Source organism: Dipodomys merriami, unplaced genomic scaffold, assembly GCF_024711535.1.
Source record: "Dipodomys merriami isolate MVZ:Mamm:240054 unplaced genomic scaffold, mDipMer1.0.p SCAF_44, whole genome shotgun sequence".
Taxonomy (NCBI): domain Eukaryota; kingdom Metazoa; phylum Chordata; class Mammalia; order Rodentia; family Heteromyidae; genus Dipodomys; species Dipodomys merriami.
In genome coordinates, this window is record NW_027206002.1 from 115,658 (window position 1) to 138,576 (window position 22,919).

Here is a 22,919-nt window from a genome sequence, read left to right on the forward strand (position 1 = left end):
AAGTACAGCTAGGAACAGGGGTTCCGGCCTTGGCTGAGCCGTCTCCCCTCTGGACGTGTCCCCATCCCGTTGTATAAAGAGGCTAGGACTCGCTGCCCTGCTGCGTTCCCCAGTGCTTCTGCCATGTGCTGCATTTGCGTCTGTCTTTTTTATATTTTTAGGTGGGACTAGGTATTAACTGAGAATCTGAAGCTCTATCACTTAAGCATGCCCCAGTTCTTTTGTTCTTGAGATAGGGTCTTGCATTAACTCTGCCTAGGTTAGCTTCGATCCTCTTTGTCTCCAGATAGCTGGTATTACAGGGGTGCACCATCATGCCCAGCCACATTTATCTCTTTTGAGCGTTCTCCCTTTTGTAGACACAGAGACTATAAGAGGACCTGTAGAGGTTCCCACCATTCATCACTCTCTGTGAATCACAGAAGACCCCTCTGTCAATCTGGTGGAAACTATGCCTTTCTCCCCAGAAAACTGACACATATAATATTTTACATTCAGTGCCTTAGGTGAGTACTGCAACATGGCAGTGGGAGAGGGAGCAGAGGAGAGTAGGCATGAGGGAGCAAGGCTGGGGCAGGCCGCACGGGAGCTCCCAGGGACTCTCAGGCTCCTGGAGAGGCTCCCTGCTAACCAACCCTGTGCTCGCTGCAGACAAACAAGGAGCAGCTGACGGCAGAGGCCCAGGAGCTGCAGCAGCGGGTCAAGTACCTGCAGGACCAGCTAGGCCCACTCACCCGGCAGCGCGAGTACCACGAAAAGGAGATCCAGCGGCTGAACAAGGTGGGTGTCTTGGCCCTGGTCCCCTGAATGGAGAAGGCTACCCTGAGCCCAGATGCCAGACCCACTCCATTGCCTGAGCCCCCAGCTCAGGAGGGTGACCACAGTTTCCACCCCCTCTGCCCGTCCTTACCACATTGGGAAGCATGTACCCTGTGCCTCCCTCACTGCTGGCACTGAGCGTGTGTTCAGGACTGCTCACTGGAGGGAGAGGATGAGTTTTCTCAGCCCTATGAAGTAGGGTCCAGGAGGTGGGGCACCCCAAGTGAAGGCTGATAAAGCAGAAACCTTCTGGCCTGAGCCAGGGTGGGTAGCAATATGGCCGCCATGTCGCAAGGTGGCTCTAGTTCTGATTCAGCTTCTCTGTGTTTAGATTAGTTAAGCTGAGCCTCCCAGGGCCTCATTTTGCTGCCTGCAGGCTGATTAGCATCATCACAGCGCAACTCACCTTCCTCTGTGGGTCTGGGAGGAGCCAGCATGATGATAGAGCTGGGAGAGGAAGTGTTTTGTTCTCCACAGGCCTGGGGAGTTGTGCCACTTACTGCTCAGTCTATTCTTTGGCTGTTTCTCCTTCCTCTGCCTCCTGGTCATCACCCTGCTAGGACAACCCTCTAACCGTGGTTATTGCTCTTTTAGAACCATTGGCTGTGTCACATGAAGAGCCAGGGGATTTGGAGGTCTAAATGCAGGCATAATCTCCCCATATTGCTGTCCTGCCACTGGAAGGACAGGCTTGTAGATTTTCTTAGCAGAATTGAGGATAGACCTGGTGCTAGTTCCTCACGCCTGTAATCCTAGCTACTCTAGAAGCTGAGATCTGAGGATCACAGTTTGAAGCCAGCCTGGACAGAAAAATCTGTGAGACATTCTATCTCTAATTAGTCAGCAAAAAACCAAAAACAAACAATAAACAGAAGTAGAAGTGTGGCTCAAATGGTAGACCCTCCAGCCTTGAGAGGAAAAACCAAGTGAGAGAATGAGGCCTAGCACCAGTACCTGTGTACAGAGATACACACACACACACACACACACACACACACACACCCCTGAGGACAGAGATACCTGTGTACAGAGATACCTGTGTATATGAGTCATGCAAGGCATGACTATGATTTCAAGCCAGTCTCTTGCCTGAGGCTGGACCTCAATCTATGCATCCTGAAAATGGAAGAAAATGGAGGACTTGGCTGGGACTGTGGCTCAGTGGCAGAGTTCCTGCCTAGCATGCATGAAGCCCTGGGTTTGATTCCTCACTACCACATACACAGAAAAAGCCAGAAGTGGCACTGTTGCTCACATAGTAGAGTGCTAGCCTTGAGCAAAAGAAGCTCAGGGACAGCGCCCAGGCCCTGAGTTCAAGCCCCACAACTGCCCCCCCCCCAAAAAAAATGTGGGGGGTGAAGTAGGAGAGGAAAGAAGAGAGCTCCTTTTTCTCAGAGCATCCTGAATTTATTCCTGGTTCAGTGTTCTCCTCAGGCCTGAGTCTACATTGAGGAAAATCTCTGTTTGCCCATAGTCCTGGGAGTCCTGCTATCTAAGGGCTGAAGTCCAGGTGCAGATGAAGGGTGAACAGCCTGAGAGGTGTCAGGAGTTGTAAAGTAACAAGCCAACAGCTCCTCTTCTGGTTTTCTAGTGGTTAATTGGAGATAAGAGTCTCATGGACTTTCCTACCTGGGCTGGCTTTGAACCATGATTTTCAGATTCAGCCTCCTGAGTAGCTAGGCTTACAGGTGTGATTATTTTCATGGTCTCATTATTGATGTTTCAACTCATGAAACTAAGGAAGAACAGGTTGGGGGAAGCGGGGCACGCAGGGCGCCCTGGTGTTGGGGGAAGGGATGCTGAGGTTCTTCATAGCTCTGTACTAAGAATTGATCCACACCTATTTATAGAAAGAGATCCTCTCCTACCTGAGGACCCCAGTTAAGATCCTAGACTGGGTTGCAGTCCCTGTGTTGCCCCTTACTAGCTGTGTGACCTGGGGCAAGTCACTGAGGTCTCTGAGCCTCAGTTTTCACATCTGTGAAATGGGACAGTGATCCTAGTCTTTCTTCATGGGGTGGTGATGAGGCTTCCTTGAAGTGCTAGGTACACAGTGCTACCGATCAGGAGATCATTTGTTGCATGGTACTGGTGGTGTGATTATTATCCAGAAGAGGGTCCTTGAGGATGATCTCCAAAGCGGCCTGACTTCCAGGGCTGATGGTCCTGTCTCTTCCCTAACCCCAGGCCCTGGAGGAAGCTCTGAGCATCCAGGCCTCCCCTTCATCTCCATCAGCATTTGGGAGCCCTGAAGGAGCTGGAGCCCTCCTGAGGAAGCAGGAACTGGTCACACAGAATGAGCTGCTGAAACAGCAGGTGAGGATTCCGGGAGGCTGGGCCAAGATGGGTTTGGCGTCACATGACCCTAGCTGTGGGCCTGGGCCCTGCGTGCTTACCAGTTTAGCTTTTCCAGCTGTATGTCCCCAACTTCCAACATCCCTCTACTAGCCAGCCCTGGGCCCCTCCCCCACCTCCTTCCCAGCTCCTGTTTACCTAGTTAGGAAAAGGCTTTAACAAAAATCACTTTGTATTGTAGTCATGTGTTCAACAATGTATATTTTGTTTCATTTGAGAATTTCATCTAAAATTAAAAGTAAGTTTTAGATAGGGCATGGTGGAACACTCCTGTAATCCCAGCTACTGCGGAGGCATGGAAAGGAGAGGTGAATCACCACCAGCCTGGGCAAAGTTAGCTAATGACCCTGTCTCAAAACAAAGTAAAAGCAAAGGGGCCAAGTGCTAGAGCACTCTAAATTTAATCCTAAAAAGGAAGGAAGAAAAATGAATGCAGTTTTCAATAGAAAAACCTGTTCCCCGCAAATATTAAAGAACGTAAGAGCTTAGTATAGTAAACACCCACATCTCAACTTTTTTTTTTTTTTTTTTTGCTGGTCCTAGGCCTTAGACTCAGGGCATGGGCACTGTCCTTGAGCCTCTCTGTGCTCAAGGCAAGCACTCTACCACTTGAGCCACAGTGCCACTTCTGGTTTTTTCTGTGTATTGAGGAATTGAACCCAAGAGTTTATGCATGCTAGGCAAGCACTCTACCACTAAGCCACCTTCCCAGCCCCATGTCTCAGCTTTTTGACAGATGAAGACTCTGAACTTGGGTCCTCTTTCTCAGCGATGGGCAAGTACTGGAGAAGCATTACCGACCCACTAGTCTAAAACACATGCCCTCTTAGAGGGTCACGGAGCAGCAAGGAAACGGAAAAGTTATGGGGCTCCCAAGTGGTTCCATGCTATTGCATGCTGCCCGCCCAGCTTTCCTGAATCATCTTGACCTTTGTCCAAATCTGGGGAGAGTGTTCAGGTCCTCTGCCCTCACAGCTAGCCAAACCCGAACCTCATTCTTCTGCCATGCCAGTTCTGTGGCCTCCACTGTGTGGGCCTTAGCAGCTGAAAGCATTGGCTGGTGGCATTCAACCTATTTATTATAAGCCATGGGACCTCGGTTTAAATAAAGGCCTGCCTTAGAGCCCAGAACATAAGAGTGAGATCCAGGATTATTCTGGGTGTGTTTGGGGGTAGAGCTGGGGGTATGCCCATCCCAGTCCCCAGGACATCCCCAAGACCATGCAGAAGAGGCGGGGTCTGATCTTGAGCTCAGGAAGCCTCTGCTTAGAGCTGACCCCCTCTCCCCGACACCTTCCGTGGTTCCTCCAGGTGAAGATCTTTGAGGAGGACTTCCAGAGAGAGCGCAGCGACCGGGAGCGCATGAATGAGGAGAAGGAGGAGCTGAGGAAGCAGGTGGAGAAATTGCAGGCTCAGGTCACCTCGTCCAATGCCCAGGTAGGAGCCCCTGGGCCAGGGAGGGTATCAGCCTGTCCTCATGGGAGACAGGAGGGAGAAGGGTCTGAGGGCACCTGGGGCCTTGATGGGTCAGCACCCAACCTGGTCTGTCTCCAGCTCTTTGCCACACTCCTTTTAGGACCTTCACAAGTTCAGTGCCCTCTCTGGCCTTTGTGTAATGTGGAGGTCTAACTCAATAGCATCTCCAGCCCTGCACTTCTGTAGTCGGTGTCGATGCTGTAGAGAAACAAATCCATGCACTTGCTCACAGAGAGATGCACAAACCCTCCTGACCTGAGTCCAGTCCACCCGGGCACCACACAGCTAACAGCCTGGACTCTGCCCTGCCCCCTGGGGATGCCCAACACACCGGCCCTAGAGAGGTGCCCTAGACCCTGGCCTGGCCAGAGCCAGCTGTGTACACAGGCTTTTCCCTCCCCTCCTCCAGCTGAAAGCGCTCAAAGATGAAGAGAAGGCCAAAGAAGCGCTGAAACAGCAGAAGAGGAAAGCGAAGGTGAGCGGTTGGAGGAAGGAGAGGGCACCTGCTGCCAGCCAAGGTGACAAGGTGTAGATGGCGGCATTACTGGCACACAGTGCTGAGGATGTGCCAGGTGTGGAGATCGTGGGTCACTGTGGCCCACAGTCTGTGCCCTCCGCCCATGTCTCAGCCTCTCCTGCCTTGAGGGAACTAGGTTCTGGGTGTAGGGCGATCCGCTGGCTGCCACTGGGGGTGGCCCATCCGATGTGCCACAGGCCAGGGCCAGATGAGCCTTTTCTTGCAGGCCTCAGGAGAGCGCTACCACGTGGAGCCCCACCCGGAGCACCTGTGCGGGGCCTATCCCTACGCCTACCCTCCTATGCCAGCCATGGGGCCACCCCACGGCTTTGAGGACTGGTCCCAGATCCGCTATCCCCCGCCCCCTATGGCTATGGAGCACCCACCTCCACACCCCAATTTGCGCCTCTTCCATTTGGTGAGTCCTTGTGCCCCTCCTTCCCTGCAGGACACCCCAAGGGTGAGAGGGAGGTCAAGGGAGGGGTGAGGAGCCCTGGTCTGGACAGCAGGCTGATGGCTGGCAGGAGCCCTGCTTCTCCCACGTGCCAGGATTCTACAGCCACAGCGGCCCTGCCAGCAGTGGGTCATGGTGTAGAGTGGAGGAGGCCACGGGAGGCTCCAGCAGGAGCCTGGCTTGTGTTGTCCTCATGTGGACCTAGTTTGGAGCTTCACCCTGGTCTCCCTCTCATGTTCTCTTTGCCCCATTCTCTCTCTCTCTCTCTCTCTCTCTCTCTCTCTCTCTCTCTCTCTCTCTCTCTCTCTCTCTCTCTCTTCTCTCTCTCTCTCTCTCTCTCCCTCTCTCTCTTTCTCTTCCTCTCTCTCTCTCTCTCTCTCTCTCTCTCTCTCTCCCTCTCTCTCTCTCTCTCTTTCGGTTGTGAGGCTTGAATTCTGGGCCTGGGTGCTGTCCTGAGCTCTTCAGCCAGAGGCAAGCACTCTCCCACTTGAGCCACAGCTCCACTTCATTTTCTGGTGGTTTATTGGAGATAAGAGTCTCGCAGACTTTCCTGCCCGGTCTGGCTTTGAACTGCAATCCTCAGATCTCAGCCTCCTGAGTAGCTAGGGTGACAGGCCTGAGCCACCAATGCCCGGCCATTCCTCTTCTCTTGTTTGGCTTGCTTTCCTATCATTCTTTCTCTGAAGAGCTCTGTCACCTGCCCCTCTCCTCCCAGTCCCTGCCACACTGTAGCTCAGGCAACACTCCTGTCTTCTTCAGACTTCTTTCATATGACCATTGGTTTCCTGTTTTAGATTTAAGTTCTAAGTTTTGTATTGTTCAGGATACTGTGACATTTTCTTCATGCTTCTGATGTATTTTCATCATATTTATCCCTCCCATTCCCCTTTCTTGTCCTCTTCCCAAACCAAGTACAGATTCAATTTTTTTTTTTTTTGGTTGGTCGTGGGGCTTGAACTTGGGTGCTGACCCTGCGCTCTTCAGCTCAAGGCAAGTGTTCTACCACTTGAGCCACAGCACCACTTCTGATTTTCAAGTGGTTTATTGGAGACAAGAGTCTCATGGATTTTCCTGCCCGGGCTGGCTTTGAACCATGATCCTCAGATCTCAGCCTCCTGAGTAGCTAGGATTATAGGTGTGAGCCACCGGCGCCTGGCTTACAGATTCAATTTTTAAGAACAGTTTAGAGTATCAGAAAAATAAGCAGAAAGTTTAAGGAGCTCCCATATACAGTGTCATCTGACATTCTCTATTATTAACATCTTCCAGATCTGAGGATCTGAGATCTGAGTTTAAAGCCAGCCCTGGCAGGAAAGACCATGAGACTCTTATCACCAATTAGCCACCAAAAGGCTAGAAATGAGGCTATGGCTTTGAGTAAAAGAAGCTCAAGGACAGCATCTAGGCCCTGAGTTCAAGCCCAGGACTGGCACAAAAAAAAAAAAAAAGCCAGGTGCTGGTGGCTCACGCCTGTAATCTTAGCTACTCAGGAGGCTGAGATCTGAGGATTGTGGTTCAAAACCAGCCCAGACAGGAAAGTCCGTGAGGCTCTTACTGCCAGTAAACCACCAGAAAATCAGAAGTGGCGCTGTGGCTCAAGTGGTAAAATGCTTGCCTGGAGCTGAAGAGCTCAGGGACAGTGCCCAGGCCCAGAGTTCAAGCCCCATGACTGACCAAAAAAAAAAGACGAACTGAAGTTGCAGAGACATTCCTTCAAAGCTAAGCTTTGAACATCATCCTAGCTGGGTGATGTTTCCTAGTCCTTCTGAGATTCAGATACTTCATTTGAGAATGAAAACCTGGATAGTTGTTTGCCTTCTTGCCTTCTTTCTTTCTTGCCTTCTTTCTTTCTTTCTTTCTTTCTTTCTTTCTTTCTTTCTTTCTTTCTTTCTTTCTTTCTTTCTTTCCTCCTTCCTTCCTTCCTTCCTTCCTTCCTTCCTTCCTTCCTTTCTTCCTTTCTTTCTTTCTTTCTTTCTTTCTTTCTTTCTTTCTTTCTTTCTTTCCTTCTTTCTTTCTTTCTTTCCCAGTTCTGGGGCTTGAACTCAGGGCCTGGGCAATGTTCCTGAGCTTCTTTTGCTCAAGGCTAGCACTCTACCACTTGAGCCACAGTGCCACTTCTAGCTTTTTCTGTGTATGTGGTACTCAGGAATTAAACCCAGGGCTTCATGTATGCTTGGCAAGCACTCTATCACTAAGCCACATACCCAGCCCTAACCTGGATAGTTGTTAGGTTTAAATTATACTTGGTTAATGAGTATTTTGTACTATTGTGTCATTGTAGCTTCCAATGTTGTTGTCAATTGTGGTCATTGAGTAAGCCTCCATTTCATTGCAGCCAGAATATACCTGGCGTCCACCCTGTGCAGGGATGCGAAATCAGAGTTCCCAAGTAGAGCTGCCCACCGCCAGGCCTGCAGAACCAGGTAGGTCTAGTCCTCTGGCCCTAAGCTTGCCTCCTCCTGGGGGAGACAACTTCATCCCTACCAGGAAGCCCCAGGTTAGGAATGTTACTTTCTGAGCTTGGTGAAGGCGAGGTCCAGCTTCTGGACTAGTGTTGAAAAGGACGTGATGTTGACTACAGAGTGAGAGAATGAAAGTGTTTCATTCATTCCTTATACATGGCAGGCACTGCAAGAGGAGTCAGGGATCTTTTTTTTCTTTTATGGTTCCTGATTTTTCAGAGTAAATTGGCCAAGAAGCAATCAGCAGTAGCCATGCCACTACTCAAATGCTGTGCTGCCTTATAAATTCCTCTACCAGATTAATTAGCCCATCACCTTTAAACTCAGCCTCACACAAGTCTCAGGACACGGACAAAACATAGACAAGTTCTTTGCCAGGCTGTAACATGAGGGACATCTTGTCCAGTTTCCAAGAGCCCTCATTCCCATCTGAAGGCTCATGAGCCTGGGCCTTACTATTTGCATTCGTACTATCATGCTGTTCTTCTGAGTTCTTATCAGATTCACCCATTACATTCTGAATGTATCATTCTAAGCTATTTCTAGAGTACCAAGCCCATTCCAAAGGTTTCTAAACCACAAATTCCAAACACAGCAATGACCCTGCTTCTTCCTTTTTTTTTTTTTTTTTTTTTTTGTCAGTCATGGGGCCTGAACTCTGGGTCTGGGCGCTGTCCCTCAGCTCTTCAGCTCAAGGCTAGCGCCCTACCACTTGAGCCACAGTGCCACTTCTAGCTTTTTCTGCTTATGTGGTGCTGAGGAATCGAACCCAGGGCCTCATGCATGCAAGACAAGCACTCTACCACTGAACCACCTTCCCAGGCCCCCCTTTTTTGTTTTTTGTTTTTTGTTGGTGGTGGTCACAGGGACTGAACTCTGGGCCTGGGCACTGTCCCTCAGCTTTTCAGCCCAAGGCTAATGCTCTACCACTTGAGCCACAGCACCACTTCCAGCTTTTTCTGCTTATGTGGTGCTGAGGAATCAAACCCAGGGCCTCATGCACACAGGGCAAGCACTCTACCACTGAGCCACCTTCCAAGCCTCTGACCCTGCTTCTTATGGCAATACCCTGTTAGCTTTGTGTCTTTGGGACAAAATACCTGAGATGGTCACTTGGTAAGGAGAAAGATAAGTTTTGGCTCATAGTGAGAGCTTTCAGCCCATGATGGTTTGGTCCTATCTCTTTGGGCCTGGAGTGGTCCAGCACATTATGGTAAGAGTATGAGGCAGTGGAGGTCTAGCAGCCAGGAAGCCAGAAAGAAAAACAGGAAGGCGCTGCTTTGAGGCGTACTTCCAGTGACCTCACTTCCTTCCACTAGGCACCAACTCCTAACAGCTCCATTGCAATAGCAAGACATCGTGACAGGCCACTAAGCCTTTAGCACATGGGCCTCTGGGGGACATTTAAGATCTAAACCATAACACTGCGATAAGAGTGAAGTATGGTGTTCAATTTAAGGATCTGAGTGGATAGCATGGCTGCAGCCAAGAACAAAAGAAAAGAGTAATAGAGGAACAAGACAAGGTGTGAGACGTGGACTGGTCCATATGGTGTAGAGTATGATGGGCTGGGCTAGTCTGAATCCTAAACATAGCATTGAATATTTTGTGGAGGGCAGTACTAGGGTTTGAACTCAAGACCTTGTGTTGCTCTGCTAGTACACAACCATTTGAGCCATGACTCTGGCCTTGCTTTTTTTGCTGGTTATTTTGGAAGATGGAGTCTAGTCGACTTTCCTGCCAAGGCTGGCTTTGAACCGTCATCCTCCAATCTCAGCCTCCTGAGTACATGTTATCATAGGTATAAGCCACCAACACCTGGCCTGGAGTCTTACATAAGTTCCCTCCAGGCACAGTATCTACCATAAGAAGTTTGCCCTCCCACATTTGCTAGTCAAGAGGAGACTCTGAGCCTAGTGACTGTCTTCACTCCCTGCATGTCTCTATGAGGCAGGAGGCACTGCCCCACCTGTGAGGCCCTGGGAACAGAATCTTACCTAGTGAGTGAGAGCAGCGTGGAGGCCAAGTCCATCTCAGTACGGCACGGAACTTTCTAGAAAAGGAGTCACAGGTGTACAGACATGGATCCAGCTGTGTCAGGAGGTGTAGAGCCAGCGGAGGCCACAGGACAGATGCTAAAAGAAGTGGGGAGGCTTGGTGCTTACAAGGGATTGGACTCCCATGCTTTTCCACAGAGGATCTGCGGAGTCTGGTTGTTAAGTGGAAGAAGGTGGCTAGAGGAGAGGGCCAGCCCTCCACAGGAGCTGCTCACTTCAGGAATCCGGAACCAGAATGGCTGGGCTCACTACCTCCCACATCTAGGGTTTTGTGGGGGGGGTTGTTGTTGTTGTTTATTTCTTGCCAGTCCTGGGACTTGAACTCAGGGCCTGGGTACTGTCCCTGAGCTTTTGCTCAAGGCTGGAGCTCTACCACTTAGCCACAGTGCCACTTCCACCTTTTTCTATTTATGTGGTAGTGAGGAATCGAACCCAGGACTTCCTGCATGCTAGGCACGCACTCTACCTCTAAGCCACATTCCCAGCCCACATCTGGGACTTCAGACATGTCTTTTAAAAACCCCTCTTTGTCCCATCTCCCTCCTCCATGGAAAGGTCATAATTGGCCTGCTCCACAGGGCTGGAGAGGACTGCATAAGGAGAGTCCCAGCACTCAGTAGTACTCAGGGCTAGCTAAGTACTCCCTGCTTGCAGCTTAAGACTTGAGAACTGACCGTCCCTCACCATGTGTTAAGTCCTCAACGCTTTCGTTTATTTAGAGTCTGCAAAAAAATGACAGTGAGGGGCCTCAGTGAGACCAGCTTGTGTCATTTGGCTCCACCTTCGTCTTGCAGAGCCAGCTGACCTCAGATTACCCAAAAACTAGAGGCTACAGGCTCTGTATGGCCAGAGCCTTGGCAAGAAGGGAGGCTGACAGGAGCCGTCAGCTCACATCTCCAGCCAGAGACTCGGGAGACTTCACCCAGTGGCCCTCCACTGGGGCTTCTCTTCTGGTTGGGCCAGGAAGAACTCACTACTGCCTCGTACCGCCACGTGGAGAGAGACTTTGATCTGCCATCCTTTGAGAAAGCATCTGGACATCAGCCTTTACGAATGAGATGCAACTCAGACCCCCTTCCTTTTCAAACCTACACAGAAGTGGTTTGGGGCCCATCTGGGCGCATATCCGATTAATGTGTGTATGTGTGTGTATCATTTTTGCTCCAAGTTCTATAGTCTATGCCCTCACCTCAGGGAGGAGCTGCGGAAGAGTGGGTTTGTCTGTAGAGCACAAGAGAACCGTGGATATTCTGATGCTGGGCACTCCACCTCCACCCCACAGTAGCCTTGCAAGAGCCATCAGAGCCTGGGATCGAGGCCGCGCCACCAGCCATGTCTGCTGAGGGGCCTGAAGTCTCCGGGCCCTCGGCCCTCACGGCTAGAGGTTTGTGGTGCCAGCGGCCTGCACTGGGGTGGCTGCCTCCAGGCACCTGTTTTTTTGCATGGATTTTGGACATAAATCCAAGTGGAAGATCTCTCTTCTGTGGCTGGTATTCTTTATTTCATGTCCGAACTACAGTTCTCCTCTCCATTGGTCAGTGTACTCCTGGGCCCCTCCCACTACCCACCTCTCCCCATCCTCCTGAGAACCTTTGGGGGGCAATCAGATGGAGCAGTGGAAAGAGTCAGGAAACCTGGCTTTAAATTCTGGTTTCTGTTTTTTTGGTGTTTGGAGTTTTTTTGGTTGGTTGGTTGGTTTTTGTCAATCATAGGGCTTGAACTCAGGGCCTGGGCTCTGTCCCTAAGCTGTCTCTTTTTTGCTCAAGGCTAGTACTCTACCACTTTGAGCCACGGCACCACTTCTAGTGGTTCATTGGAGAGAAGATTCTCAAGGACTTTTCTGCCTGAGCTGGCTTTGAACCACGATCCTCAGATCTCAGCCTCCTAAGTAGCTAGGATTACAGGCGTGAGCCACTGGTGCCTGGCTTAAATTCTAGTTTTCACTTCACTCACCAGGAGACCTGGGCTCAACACCTCTACTCAGCCCTCTGAGAACTACGAGCAAGGATGAGAGCCCATGTGAACGGGTGTGTGAACACCAGAGGCTGAGTCAGAGAAGCAGTTATGGGCCTAAGTAGAAGCCACAATCAGATCTCTTCTTTGACTTTCACCTTCCCCATCCCCTAAGCAGGAGGAAGCACCACAGAAGACTCAGCTGCTATAGAAAGGCCTTTACTGGGCAGACAGACGGGTGTGAGAAGCGCCAGTGGACAGGGTGAGAGGAGAGGGCACATCCTCAGAAGGCCGGGGTGGCATCCCTGCCCAGGGGTGTCAGCCTGAATGCACTAAGGGCTGGCCCCACAGACAGGCTCAGGGGAGGCCCGCCCACCAGGGCTTCGGGCCCCTCCCTCATGGAGATGCCACGCCTGACCCAGGGTACGTGGTCCTCACTCTCACATCTGCCTTGGCTGATCTCAGGGAGCACTATGGGATAGGGTTAGGGGGGAGGGGGGAAAGGGTGGGCTCTTCAGGAAGGAAAGAGACTGGGCAGTGTCAGGGAGGACTTGAGTGGTACCATTGAGGCAGTTGACCCCAAGGTTGAAGTCCAGTTGAACGTAGTGCTGCTGGTTTTTTTCTTGGGGGTCTGGTGAAAGTAAATGGTTTTATTGGAACAGAGAAATGGAGAGCAAGGACTATGGGTCAGCCTGCGCACAGCCCAGGCTCGTGCATGGTACACCACCTCGGGCGCTCGGACAGGTAAGGCTTGGCTGTGTCCTCGTGTGCATGTACACACATGGTCACACATTGGAGGCTCGTGTGCAGATGCCCACAAGCACAGTGGTATACGCAATTGTGTGCATACATTGTGCCACGGTGGGGACTTGGGTAGTAAAAAAAGAAGAAAGGGCGGGGTGGTCTATGGTGGTAGGATATGGCTGGAAAGGGGGGTTCCCTCCTGAAGAGCATCCCTGCGTGGTGGGCGGGGCGGGGCTGTTACTTCCCCTGGGCCCTCAGGGCTGCCTGCTGCCTCATGTGAGCCAGGATGTCCATCTTGACGTTGCTGACGGTGGTGCGGTGGTACCAGCGCATGACGGGTTTGCCATCGGGCCCCACCAGGAACTTCTCAAAGTTCCAGCGGATGTCATGGACCTTCATGGGCTCCCAGAAGAGGCGGCCGGGCGAACCCAGGAGCTCCGCGGTGGGAGGGCAGGAGTTCTGGGACAGGGATGGAGGAAGAGCTTGAGGTCCCGCCCGGAGCCCTCCATCCCACCATCCTCCCCAGGCCTCCGGGAGGGATAGACCCAAGACACTGCCAGTCTGAAGGGTGACTAGAAGATTCTGAGGTCCTTGGCCTGTCCCTCCCAGGCCTCATCTGGGGGCTGGAGCCAGCGGCCAGGGTCAGCAGGCCACGCTTCCCACCAGGCTGCGCACTCACCTTTAGGAAAGTGTAGAACTTCTGCTCCTTCTCCCCATTCACGTCGCCTTTCTCAAAGAGTTGGAAATTAGGGACGAAGCCCCCACCAGGCCGGACGTACCTGTGAGGGATGAGGAGGCAAATACAGATCAGAATGAGGGAAGGGACAAAGCAGGATGAAGTATGAGGAAGCCACTGACGGTTGAAGGTGCATAGGCAGAACACGGGTTTGGGGTCATCAGCTAGGTCCCTTCTCAGTACCCCCCACACCCTGTACCCCTCAGAACCACCCTCAATTCCTGCCGTGCCCTGTATATTCAGCCATCCTTTGCTCTCTTCCTGCCCCTCCCCCAACTAAACAGGGAGTGGCCCTGAGTGGCCTAGGGTTCCGTCTGGAGCTCATGGCTTCCCGGGGTCACAGGGCACACACTCACTTGAGGCTGGGTAGGATCTCTGAATTCTCTCCTGGCTCCTGTTTTCCGAATTGGTTGCAAGGGAAGCCCAGAATGACCAGACCAAATGGTGCAAGTTCTTCTTGTAGTGCATTCAGTTCTAAACCAGAGAGCAGAGGTGGGAGAGCCTGGTGAGGAAGCCGCCTCGTGGCCCCGCTGCCGCTGCCCACCCATTGGACAGCTGAAACCAGATGCCTGAGGAGGAAGGGACTTGCCCAGCATCACCCAGTGAATTTGAGGCAGTGCTGGGATTTAGGTCCTGCGGTGGGTGGATCGGAGATTGGGGAGAAGAGAGAAATAACCTTTCTCAAATAATCTTATCAGGCACCAGTGGCTCATGCCTGTCAAGCTACTCAAGAGGCTGAGATCTGAGGGTTTGCAGTTCAGAGTCAGCCCAGGCAGCAAAGTCCATGCGATTCTTATCTCCAACTAACCACCAAAAAGCTGGAAGTGGAGCTATGTATAGTTCAAGTAGTCAGCTTCGAAGAATGCTCAGGGACAGTGCCCAGGCCCTGAGTTCAAGTCCCAGGGCTGGCACAGAAAAAAACAGTCTCTAGCCCACTGCACAGGGCCCAGTAACTGGGCTGGTTAGCCAAGGACAACAACTCTAAAGAACATTCAGGAGCAAGATCCTTGGACAGAAAGCAGAGGCCTTCCTTGGGGATACTGGGGGGGCGGGGCTTACAACTCTTCTGGGAATTCAGGAACCAAAACAAGGTCTTGGCCAGCTCCTTGAGTTTCCTTAACCTCTCCTGGCCTTATATGCAATGTCTAGCCTGTCTCTTGCTCAAATGCAGTCTAGCTTTTTCTAGCATCTAGACAAATATCTGGAACAAAGCACTTACTACCACTGGGCCTTGCACCCTGCTGTCTTCCCACAGGAATTCGCCTGTGAGGATCAGACAGACTCAGGACCAACCCTCACCCCACTCCCAATCCCTGCCAGCATTCTGTGGATCTTTTCCTGGGTGCCGTCAGAGGCCTTTGACCAGCCTATACCCTTGGCTCTTTCCTCTACCCCAGCAGGGTTGGGGGTGGGGGGGAGGGAGGAGATGATAAGGAAGTTTTTATGTTTTTGTTTTTTATTTGTCGGTCATGAGGCTTGAACTCTGGGCTTGGGCGCTATCCCTGTGCTCTTCAGCTCAAGGCAAGCGCTCTACAACTTGAGCCACAGTGCCACTTCTGGTTTTCTAGGGGTTTATTGGAGATAAGAGTCTCAGGGACTTATGTGCCCAGGCTGGCTTTGAACTATGATCCTCAGATCTCAGCCTCCTGAGTAGCTAGGATTACAGGCGTGACCCACCAACAGCCGGCAATAAGGAGTCTTGAAGCATTTGACCCAGGTCGAATGACAAGTTCTGTCCCTGCTAGCTTTGTGGCCCTGGTTAAATTTGTTGGTGTTTTGTTTTTCCCCTATTGAGCCTTGGTATCCTCATCTGTTGATTGAGCAGAAGGGCTGGCTGAGCAACATTTCCTTTAAAGCTTATTGTAGAGTGTACTATGTGGCCTGCCCTCCATCCCCCTTACGCTGGGGCCCCCGTGGCCAGTTCTCCAGACTGGGCCAAGGTAGATGAGGCTGGGGGAAGATGAACCTCTGAGCCAAACTCCCATCCCTTTGCTTTTAAGGTAGCTGAAGTGCTCAGGGATCAGAAGCATCTAGAATCTTCTAGAATGTATTCAAAAGCAATCAGACATCAGGCTTACCTGACAGACTTCAGAAACATGGGGAATATAGTAGAGTTTGGGGATATGGGTTTGGAACCCCTTAGCCACCACCACCTCCTTTTTTCCTGACCCAGAAGCTCCTGTGATTGAAGTGTGCCTGAGTGGCGAAATCAGAGGAGGATGGGCTCTTACCAATGTATTGGTCTGTCAAACCTCAGTAGCTGGCTACATTGACAAAGAGGACGTATTTGCCAGCGTACTGCTTAAAGGGGATGTACTCCTCTCCATCAATGGTGAGGGCCCCGTACTCGTAGATGGTGCCGCTCACGCCATCATGGCAGTCAGTCTGAGAGAGAAAAACCAGAAACAGAGCAGTTAGGCTGGAAGGATGCTGGCTGGGATAGTTGTTCAGTTGTCCAGTTGTCCACCTTCAAGTGAACGGGAGATTCCCCAGAGAGAGTGGCTGGCCCAGGTCCACACTGGAAATAGAACTGGTCATAGAATATTTGATAATGATTCGTGTGTGTGTGTGTGTGTGTGTGTGTGAGAGAGAGAGAGAGACAGAGACAGAGACAGAGACAGAGACAGACAGTTCTGAGTTTTGAATGTCAGGGTGCTGTCCTGAAGCTTTTTGGTTTTTTTTTGTCAGTCCTGGGGCTTGAACTCAGGTCCTGGGCACTGTCCCTGAGCTTCTTTCACTCAAGGCTAGCACTCTACCACTTGAGCCATAGTGCCACTTACGGCTTTTTCTGTTTATGTGGTACTGAGGAGTCAGGCTAGGCAAGCACTCTACTATTAAGCCACATTCCCAGCCCCTCCCTAAGCTCTTGTGTTCAAGGCTAATGCTCTACCACTTGAGCCATAGCTCCACTTCCAGCTTTTTGGTGGTTCATTGGAGATCATAAGAGTCTCATGGATTTTCCTTCCTGGGCAGGCTTGGAACTGTGATCCTCAGAACTTAGCTGCTGCTGCTTTTTTTGTTTTTGCCAGTCCTGGGACTTGAACTGGACCTAGGCACTGTCCCTGAGCTCAAGGCTAGCACTCTACTACCTGAGCCACAGAGTCACTTCCAACTTTTTCTGTTTAAGTGGTACTGAGGAATCGAACTCGGGGCTTCATGCATGCTAGGCAAGCACTCTACCACTAAGCCACATTGCCAGCCCATGATCTTAGCTTCTTGAATAGTTTAAATTACAGGCATGTGCCACCAGTGCCCAGCTTTGGTATTGATTCTGAGGGCACAAGTGTTGATGGGAAGCACTGAGAAATGACTTAGGAATAATGATCTCCACATCCATGTCAATTGAAGAGCATTTACCAAGCTTGGAAGGTAGTGGCCCAGATGGAGCTCGTAGTTGGGTTCTGGGGATGAGCCAAGGAGATGATTGGGTGGCTACTGTAATAGCCCAGGCTTAGGCTACTGTGAAGGAAAAAGCTGGTCAGGGCTTGGAATGTGGCTTAGTGGTAGAGTGCTTGCCTCCCATGCATGAAGCCCTGAGTTCGATTCCTCAGTACCACATAATCAGAAAAAGTCAGAAGTGGCGCTGTGGCTCAAGGGGTAGAGTGCTAGCCTTGAGCAAAAGCAGCTCAGGAAGAGTGCCCAGGCCCTGAGTTCAAGTCCCAGGACTGGCCAAAAAAAAAAAGCTGGACAGAAAGGAGGAAGTGTTTAGGGAGAGGGGAATTCAATGGCCAAGATGAGGTCTGGAATGGGGAAAGGCTCTATATGCGACAGAAAGACAAAAGTCCCATGCCTAGCGTTTAATAGCTGTTCCACATGCATGGACAATCAATACACCTTCCAGTCTGCCCACCTTCCCCTCCTAGTCAGCCTCCAAGATGGGGAAGGATGGAGCCTAGCACTGTGGAGTGAGCTGCAAGACCTGAGTTTCACCTGCAGCTCCATCAGCTCTGGGGGATCTTAAACTAGCCCTTTGTCTTCCCAAGGCCTTACCTTGAAATAAGTCAACTGCTCTCATCACAGAGGGTCACCAGTATCAGAGAGGAAGAAAGGCACTGATGCTAGCCAGCAGGATACTGCCTATGACACCCCCAAACCTCATCCCAGTGTCAAAGTGTCATTGGATGGGACCTAATAGTAAGGAAAAAGCTTGAAGCCACTGCCCATGATCTTTAGGGCCCAGGAGGAGAGATCAGGAATAATTGCAGTGTAAACTTGGTATGAGAGATAAGAGAGATCAGCGTTCTGGAAAACTTGATCCTGAGATAAGGTTCCGCCCCCCCCCCCACACACACACCTCAGTCTAATTGATGAAGGACGTCACCTGGAAGGCAGGGTGTGTCCCCATTTGGGGCTCAGGAAAGCCTCCTGGGTCAGGGTTACCACATCCCTGAGCCAGGGCAAGCTGGCCTGCCTCTGCCAGGTCATTCCTCAGCCATTGCCAGCTCTCTTCTTGGCTCTGGTGCAAATTCCCTACTTTCCATGAGTCTAATATTCCACACCCCATGACTTCATGTGGGTGCTGGGGGCAGGGCCTAGACTTCAGCTCAGCATTCCTCCTGCCCCAGATCGGTCTGGCTTTTGCCTTAAAATGCAAACCGAAGTCAAGTGCCTGTGACTCACGCCTGTAATCCTAGCTGAGATCTGAGGATTCTGGTTCAAAGCCAGCCTGGGTAGGATAAGTCTGTGAGATTCTTATCTGTAATGAACCACACCAGAAAAACCAGAAATGGTGCTGTGGCTCAAGTAGGAGAGCACTAGCTTTGAGTAAAACAGCTCAGGGACAGTGCCCAGGACTGGCACACACACACACACACACACACAATACAAACAGACCAGAGTACAAACAGCACTCTAGCTGGCCACAGAGACCTGGCAATGAGATCATAGAATCTCAGCACACCACAGCAAGCCTCCCCTTCTCCTCCAGTCTGATCTGAACTTGATCTCTGAGAAATGGTGAGGAGAAAAGCCATGGCTATGAGATTAACTAAATAACCAGGGCTTCTTAACAAGGGTTGGATTACCTTTGGGGCACAGTTTTCAGGTAGGGATGGGGTGAGAGAGGGTCCCCTCATTAAGTTCTGGGTAGGGAAGGGAAAAGCACTGGATGACTTATTTCTGTGGGGAGGCGCCAGTGACAACCTTTAGGCTTTCTACTGTGGCCGTTGAGACTCAACGCTGTAGGATTGGGTTAGCAGAGATCAGAGGGTGGTCCTTGGTGGGCGGAGTTACAGCCCAGTGCCTTGTAGGAAGAGGAGACAGGCAACAGGGGGAGGGGCCTCTCCCCCCCTCCCCCCACACACACACCAGAAAAGAGAGGAGTTTCTGATGGGGAGGGTGTGGAGAATGACACTTAGCCAGGCTCCTGGCTATCTAAGACAGTTGATCCTTGACTTCCTTCTCTCCCATCCTACCACATCCATTGGTGGGATTGCTGGGAAAGGAAAGCTAGCCTGGAAGGCTGGAGCCGTCTAGGCCTCGACACATCTCTCACTCTGGGTGAGCATCCTTTTTCCCTTCCGGCCTCCAGATCCTCCACTGGAAGATGGCGTCCGATTCAGGGCTGTCTTAAGAGCCCTTCAAGCCTTGACGTCAGCCTGTGGTTCCATGATTCTCTCTGCCTAGTCACCTAGAAACCAGCGGTTACTAGGATCCCAGGCACGTCAGCAGCTGTTTAGTCTCTGCAGCTTCTGCACAGTCTTTTTGTCTAGAGCAAGGACAAGGAGCCTGGGCAGCCATAAGCTGGACTGAGGGAACACAGCAAGAAAAGGAGGGTTCCCTCTGTGCTATCCCCTCCCTTGGAGTTAGGAGGTGGAAAACATCTGGGAGCTGAGTCACCTTTGGCCCACTCCATTCCCCATGTGGTCCCTCCCCATGCCTTTGTCTTGGGGGCATGTACTAGGGCATCGTAACTCCAAGGACTTGGGAGGGAACATGGGCATGGCCAGGCCGCCATTAGCCAGCAAGTCCTGGCTGGCTGTGTATGATAGGATCACACTGACCCCAAAACTTGACCCTGTTCTCTCCAGATCCATCCAGTCCTTCCCAGAATTCTTTAGCAAACAGGTGACTCTGATCAGTCACAGAGTCTTACCTTCAGCCTTCCAAGGGCAGAACAGAATCTTCCCCTCCCTGGCTTTCCTTGAGCTGACAAGGTACGACTGACCCCATGGGGCTGGCCTGTCTACCCACCACCTCACACTATTGTGTATTCTGTGTGTGTGTGGGGGGGGATTGTGAGGCTTGAACTCAGGGCCTGAGCTCTTTTGCTCAAGGCTAGCACTCTACCATTTTGAGCCACAGTGCCACTTCCTGTTTTCTGGTGGTTAATTGGAGGTAAGAGTCTCACCAACTTTCCTGCCTGAGCTGGCTTTGAACCACGATCCTCACATCTCTGCCTCCTGAGTAGCTAGGATCAGAGGAGTAAGCCACCAGTGCCTAGCTCAGGAAAAAAAAAATACTTTCTGAGCCATTGGTTAGGAACAAGGCTGGGAGAAAGAAGGATTTTGAAGTCATACAGTCTTTATACTTGACACCAAGGAGAGGAAGACTACTGGATTTTAGGCTGAGAGTACAGGTTTGTGCTGGGTGCTGATAGCTCACACTGAGATCTGAAGATCAAAGTTCAAAGCCAGCCTGGGCAGGAAAGTCTGTGAGATTCTTACCTCCAATTAGCCAGCAAAAAAGCCAGAAGTGGAGCTGTGGCTTAAGTCACAGGACACCAGCCTTGAGTGATCAAGCTAAAGGACAGTGCCTAGACTGAGATCAAACACTGGTATTAGCATGAAAGAAAGAGAAAGAGAAGGAAGGAAGGAAAAGAAGAAAAGATGGGGCATTTAACAGGCAGCAGTACCCTGCTTTTAGGATGAGAGGTAGATAGAATTTTGGAACAGCATCATGGACATAGAAGATCTTAGAACAAAGGCCCAGAGAATTCCTATGCATGTTGCATGTGTGTATGTGCGTGCGCATGCACACTCGTGTGCATTTGTATGTGTTGGGAGGTTGGGGGTAACAGTGTCTCTCTGGGTCTCTCCCTACTCCTGCTTTCTGCCCCCACATCCTGGGGAAGAGGAGAGATTTTCAGGACCTACCCACCCCCTCCTGACCAAGGAGAGACACATACCGGGTCATCCCTCCCTGTCCCCCCTCCAGCTTAGGGACAGACAGGCTGGGGGGAGTTCTGTCTCTGCCTACCAGGTTTGCTCAGGTGCTGAAGCCACCCGCAACCCTGAGAGACAGCAGCTTCTCCCAGCAGCCTCTCTGAAGTCATTAACTTCTCCCTAACCCTGTCCCACCCTAGAGGTGGAGACTCGGAATCCAGAATGTTCTCCCACTGCCAGTCCCAAAGCTCTTCCTGACCCAGATCTCTACTCTTCTCCCCAGGCCCCCCCGGGGGTCCACGTGGACATTTGCACCTGCAGATGTTCTTGGGCTAGAAGAGCGGTGCAACAGCAGCCCCCCAAGACTGGACCAGCCAGGTAACAGCTTCTCCCCTCCCTCCCCTGGGACCCTGTAGAGCCCAGCTCCAGGACAAATCTCTGGGTCCCCCCCCACCCCGTGGTACCCCACCCTTTCCAGGCTCTCCTGAAGCGGGATGGTTGGCACCCATGCCATATGCATGTAGCAGGGCACCCGGAGAGGGCATTGGGGGTGACAGTGTGACAGACACCCCCTCCCTCCCTCCTTCCCTCCCTCCCTCCCTCCCTTCTGCCACTCAGTTCGATGGAACTGAGAAGAGATGATGATCACCCCTCCCCAGTGGGGGTGTACAGTGGGGGTGCCCCCTGGCGCATAGGGTGGGGAGTAGGCAGAGTTTAGGGCGTCCCTTCTGGAGGGGAGCCTGGGAACACAGGTGCCTGGCCGCTGCTGCCATGGACAGCTGGGATCTGGGTTCAATTCCCCATGTCCCACCCTTGGAGGAGAGCAAACTCACCCTCGATTTCTCTTGTCCCCAGCCCGGCGGGACGAAGCCGGCCAGGAACAGGGAGAGGAGGCAGGAGGCTCGGAAGAACCGGGCCATGGCGAGCTGAGCGCGTCCCGGGGCTCGCTGGCCGTGGACGCGGTCCGATCCCCAGCCACTGTCCGTCTGAGGTGTCTCAAGCTCCCAGCCACCTTTCAAGCGCTCAGCGATGACCAATCCACGGCCGGGCCGGGGCCCGAGTAGCCAATCGCAGGGCGGTTAGGATTTCAGGGGCTTAGTCGGGCCTGCCCCCTCGTCCTCCCCTTCCCCAGCCCCGGGCAACAGTGACATCAGCAAGTCTGGGCAGAGACACGGGAGTCCGGTCCCTCCTCCGTGGGCACAGCCTTGCCCAAGCCCAGTCAAGGGCCAGTGGGGGTCAAGAGCCCCCCCCCCCACCAGAAACTGATGGAAAGTTAGGCTCTGGAAGGCAATTCTTAACCCTGGACTTTAAAAGCATCCATCTCTGGTCCTGCCCAGGATTTGAGTATTTACATTTTCAGCAAGATTTGAACTTAGACCTACAGGAAGCGTAGGAAGGGAAGTGTGGGGCGCTGGGGTTTGGAATGAGCCCTTCCTCCCTAGGTAGGAGGCACGGAGACACGAGCTAGATACACTTATTCCCATGTAATATGTCTTTCTGTCTGTCCTCTTTTAATTGACATATAAAAATTATATGTTTATGGGACACAGAGATCAGGAAGATTGCGGTTGGAGATAAGCCACAGGCCAGAAAAAAAACAAGAGTTAGGAAGGATGTGGCTTAGTGGGAGAGTGCTTGACTAGCATGCATGAAGTCCTGGGTTTGAGTCCTCAGTACCACATACACAGAAAAGTCTAGAAGTGGTGCTGTGGCTCAAGTGGTAGAGCACTAGCTTTGAGCAAAAGAAGCTGACAGTGCCCAGGGCCTGAGTTCAAGCCCCAGGACTGACAAAGAAAAAAGGAAAAGTTAGGACGATTCCATCTCAATAAATCATTCATCTGTAATTCCAGATACATGGAAGACAAAGGTAGGAGAATTGCAATCTGAAGATGGCTTGAGACAAAAATATAAGACACTGGGCTGGGAAGGTGGCTCAGTGGTAGAGTGCTTGCCTTGCATGCATGAGGCCCTGGGTTCGATTCCTCGGCACCACATAAGCAGAAAAAGCCAGAAGTGGTGCTGTAGCACAAGTGGTAGAGCGCTAGCTTTGAGCTGAAGAGCTGAGAGACAGAGCCCAGGCCCAGAGTTCAGGCCCCACGACAGGCAAAAAAAAAAAAAAAAAGCCCTATCCAAAATAATAAAAGTAATAAATAATAACTAATAATAATTCAAGTAGTAAAGTACCTGTCTATCAAGTGTGAGGATCTGAGTTCAAACACCAGTACCACCACCCCACAGAAAAA

The 22,919-nt window shown here is 51.6% G+C and overlaps 2 protein-coding genes across 6 annotated transcripts in view; one reads left to right on the forward strand and one right to left on the reverse strand.

The window, feature by feature from the left end:
* The window catches only part of LOC138807879 (TNFAIP3-interacting protein 1-like), a 53,285-nt gene extending 41,670 nt beyond the window's left edge, over nt 1-11,615 (forward strand). For 4 of the 5 annotated variants that reach the window (XM_069993662.1, XM_069993660.1, XM_069993665.1 and 1 more), the window contains 7 exons: nt 652-780; nt 3,007-3,135; nt 4,486-4,611; nt 5,060-5,125; nt 5,394-5,585; nt 7,957-8,044; nt 10,935-11,615. In XM_069993662.1, the coding sequence (XP_069849763.1) occupies nt 652-780; nt 3,007-3,135; nt 4,486-4,611; nt 5,060-5,125; nt 5,394-5,585; nt 7,957-8,044; nt 10,935-10,966 (762 nt within the window). In that variant the 3' untranslated portion in view covers nt 10,967-11,615. Of the gene's footprint in view, nt 1-651; nt 781-3,006; nt 3,136-4,485; nt 4,612-5,059; nt 5,126-5,393; nt 5,586-7,956; nt 8,045-10,859 lie in introns of all 5 variants that reach the window. The other variant, XM_069993664.1, reaches the window with a different exon arrangement.
* A 681-nt stretch (nt 11,616-12,296) lies between these two features.
* On the reverse strand, nt 12,297-21,676 carry LOC138807880 (glutathione peroxidase 3-like). Its single transcript, XM_069993666.1, has 5 exons — nt 21,510-21,676; nt 15,805-15,958; nt 13,930-14,047; nt 13,517-13,616; nt 12,297-13,296 (listed from the first exon to the last, which is right to left on the reverse strand). Exons 1-5 carry the CDS (start codon nt 21,594-21,596, stop codon nt 13,075-13,077), a joined length of 681 nt encoding a protein of 226 aa, XP_069849767.1. The 5' UTR covers nt 21,597-21,676; the 3' UTR covers nt 12,297-13,074.
* Nucleotides 21,677-22,919: the final 1,243 nt, after the last annotated feature.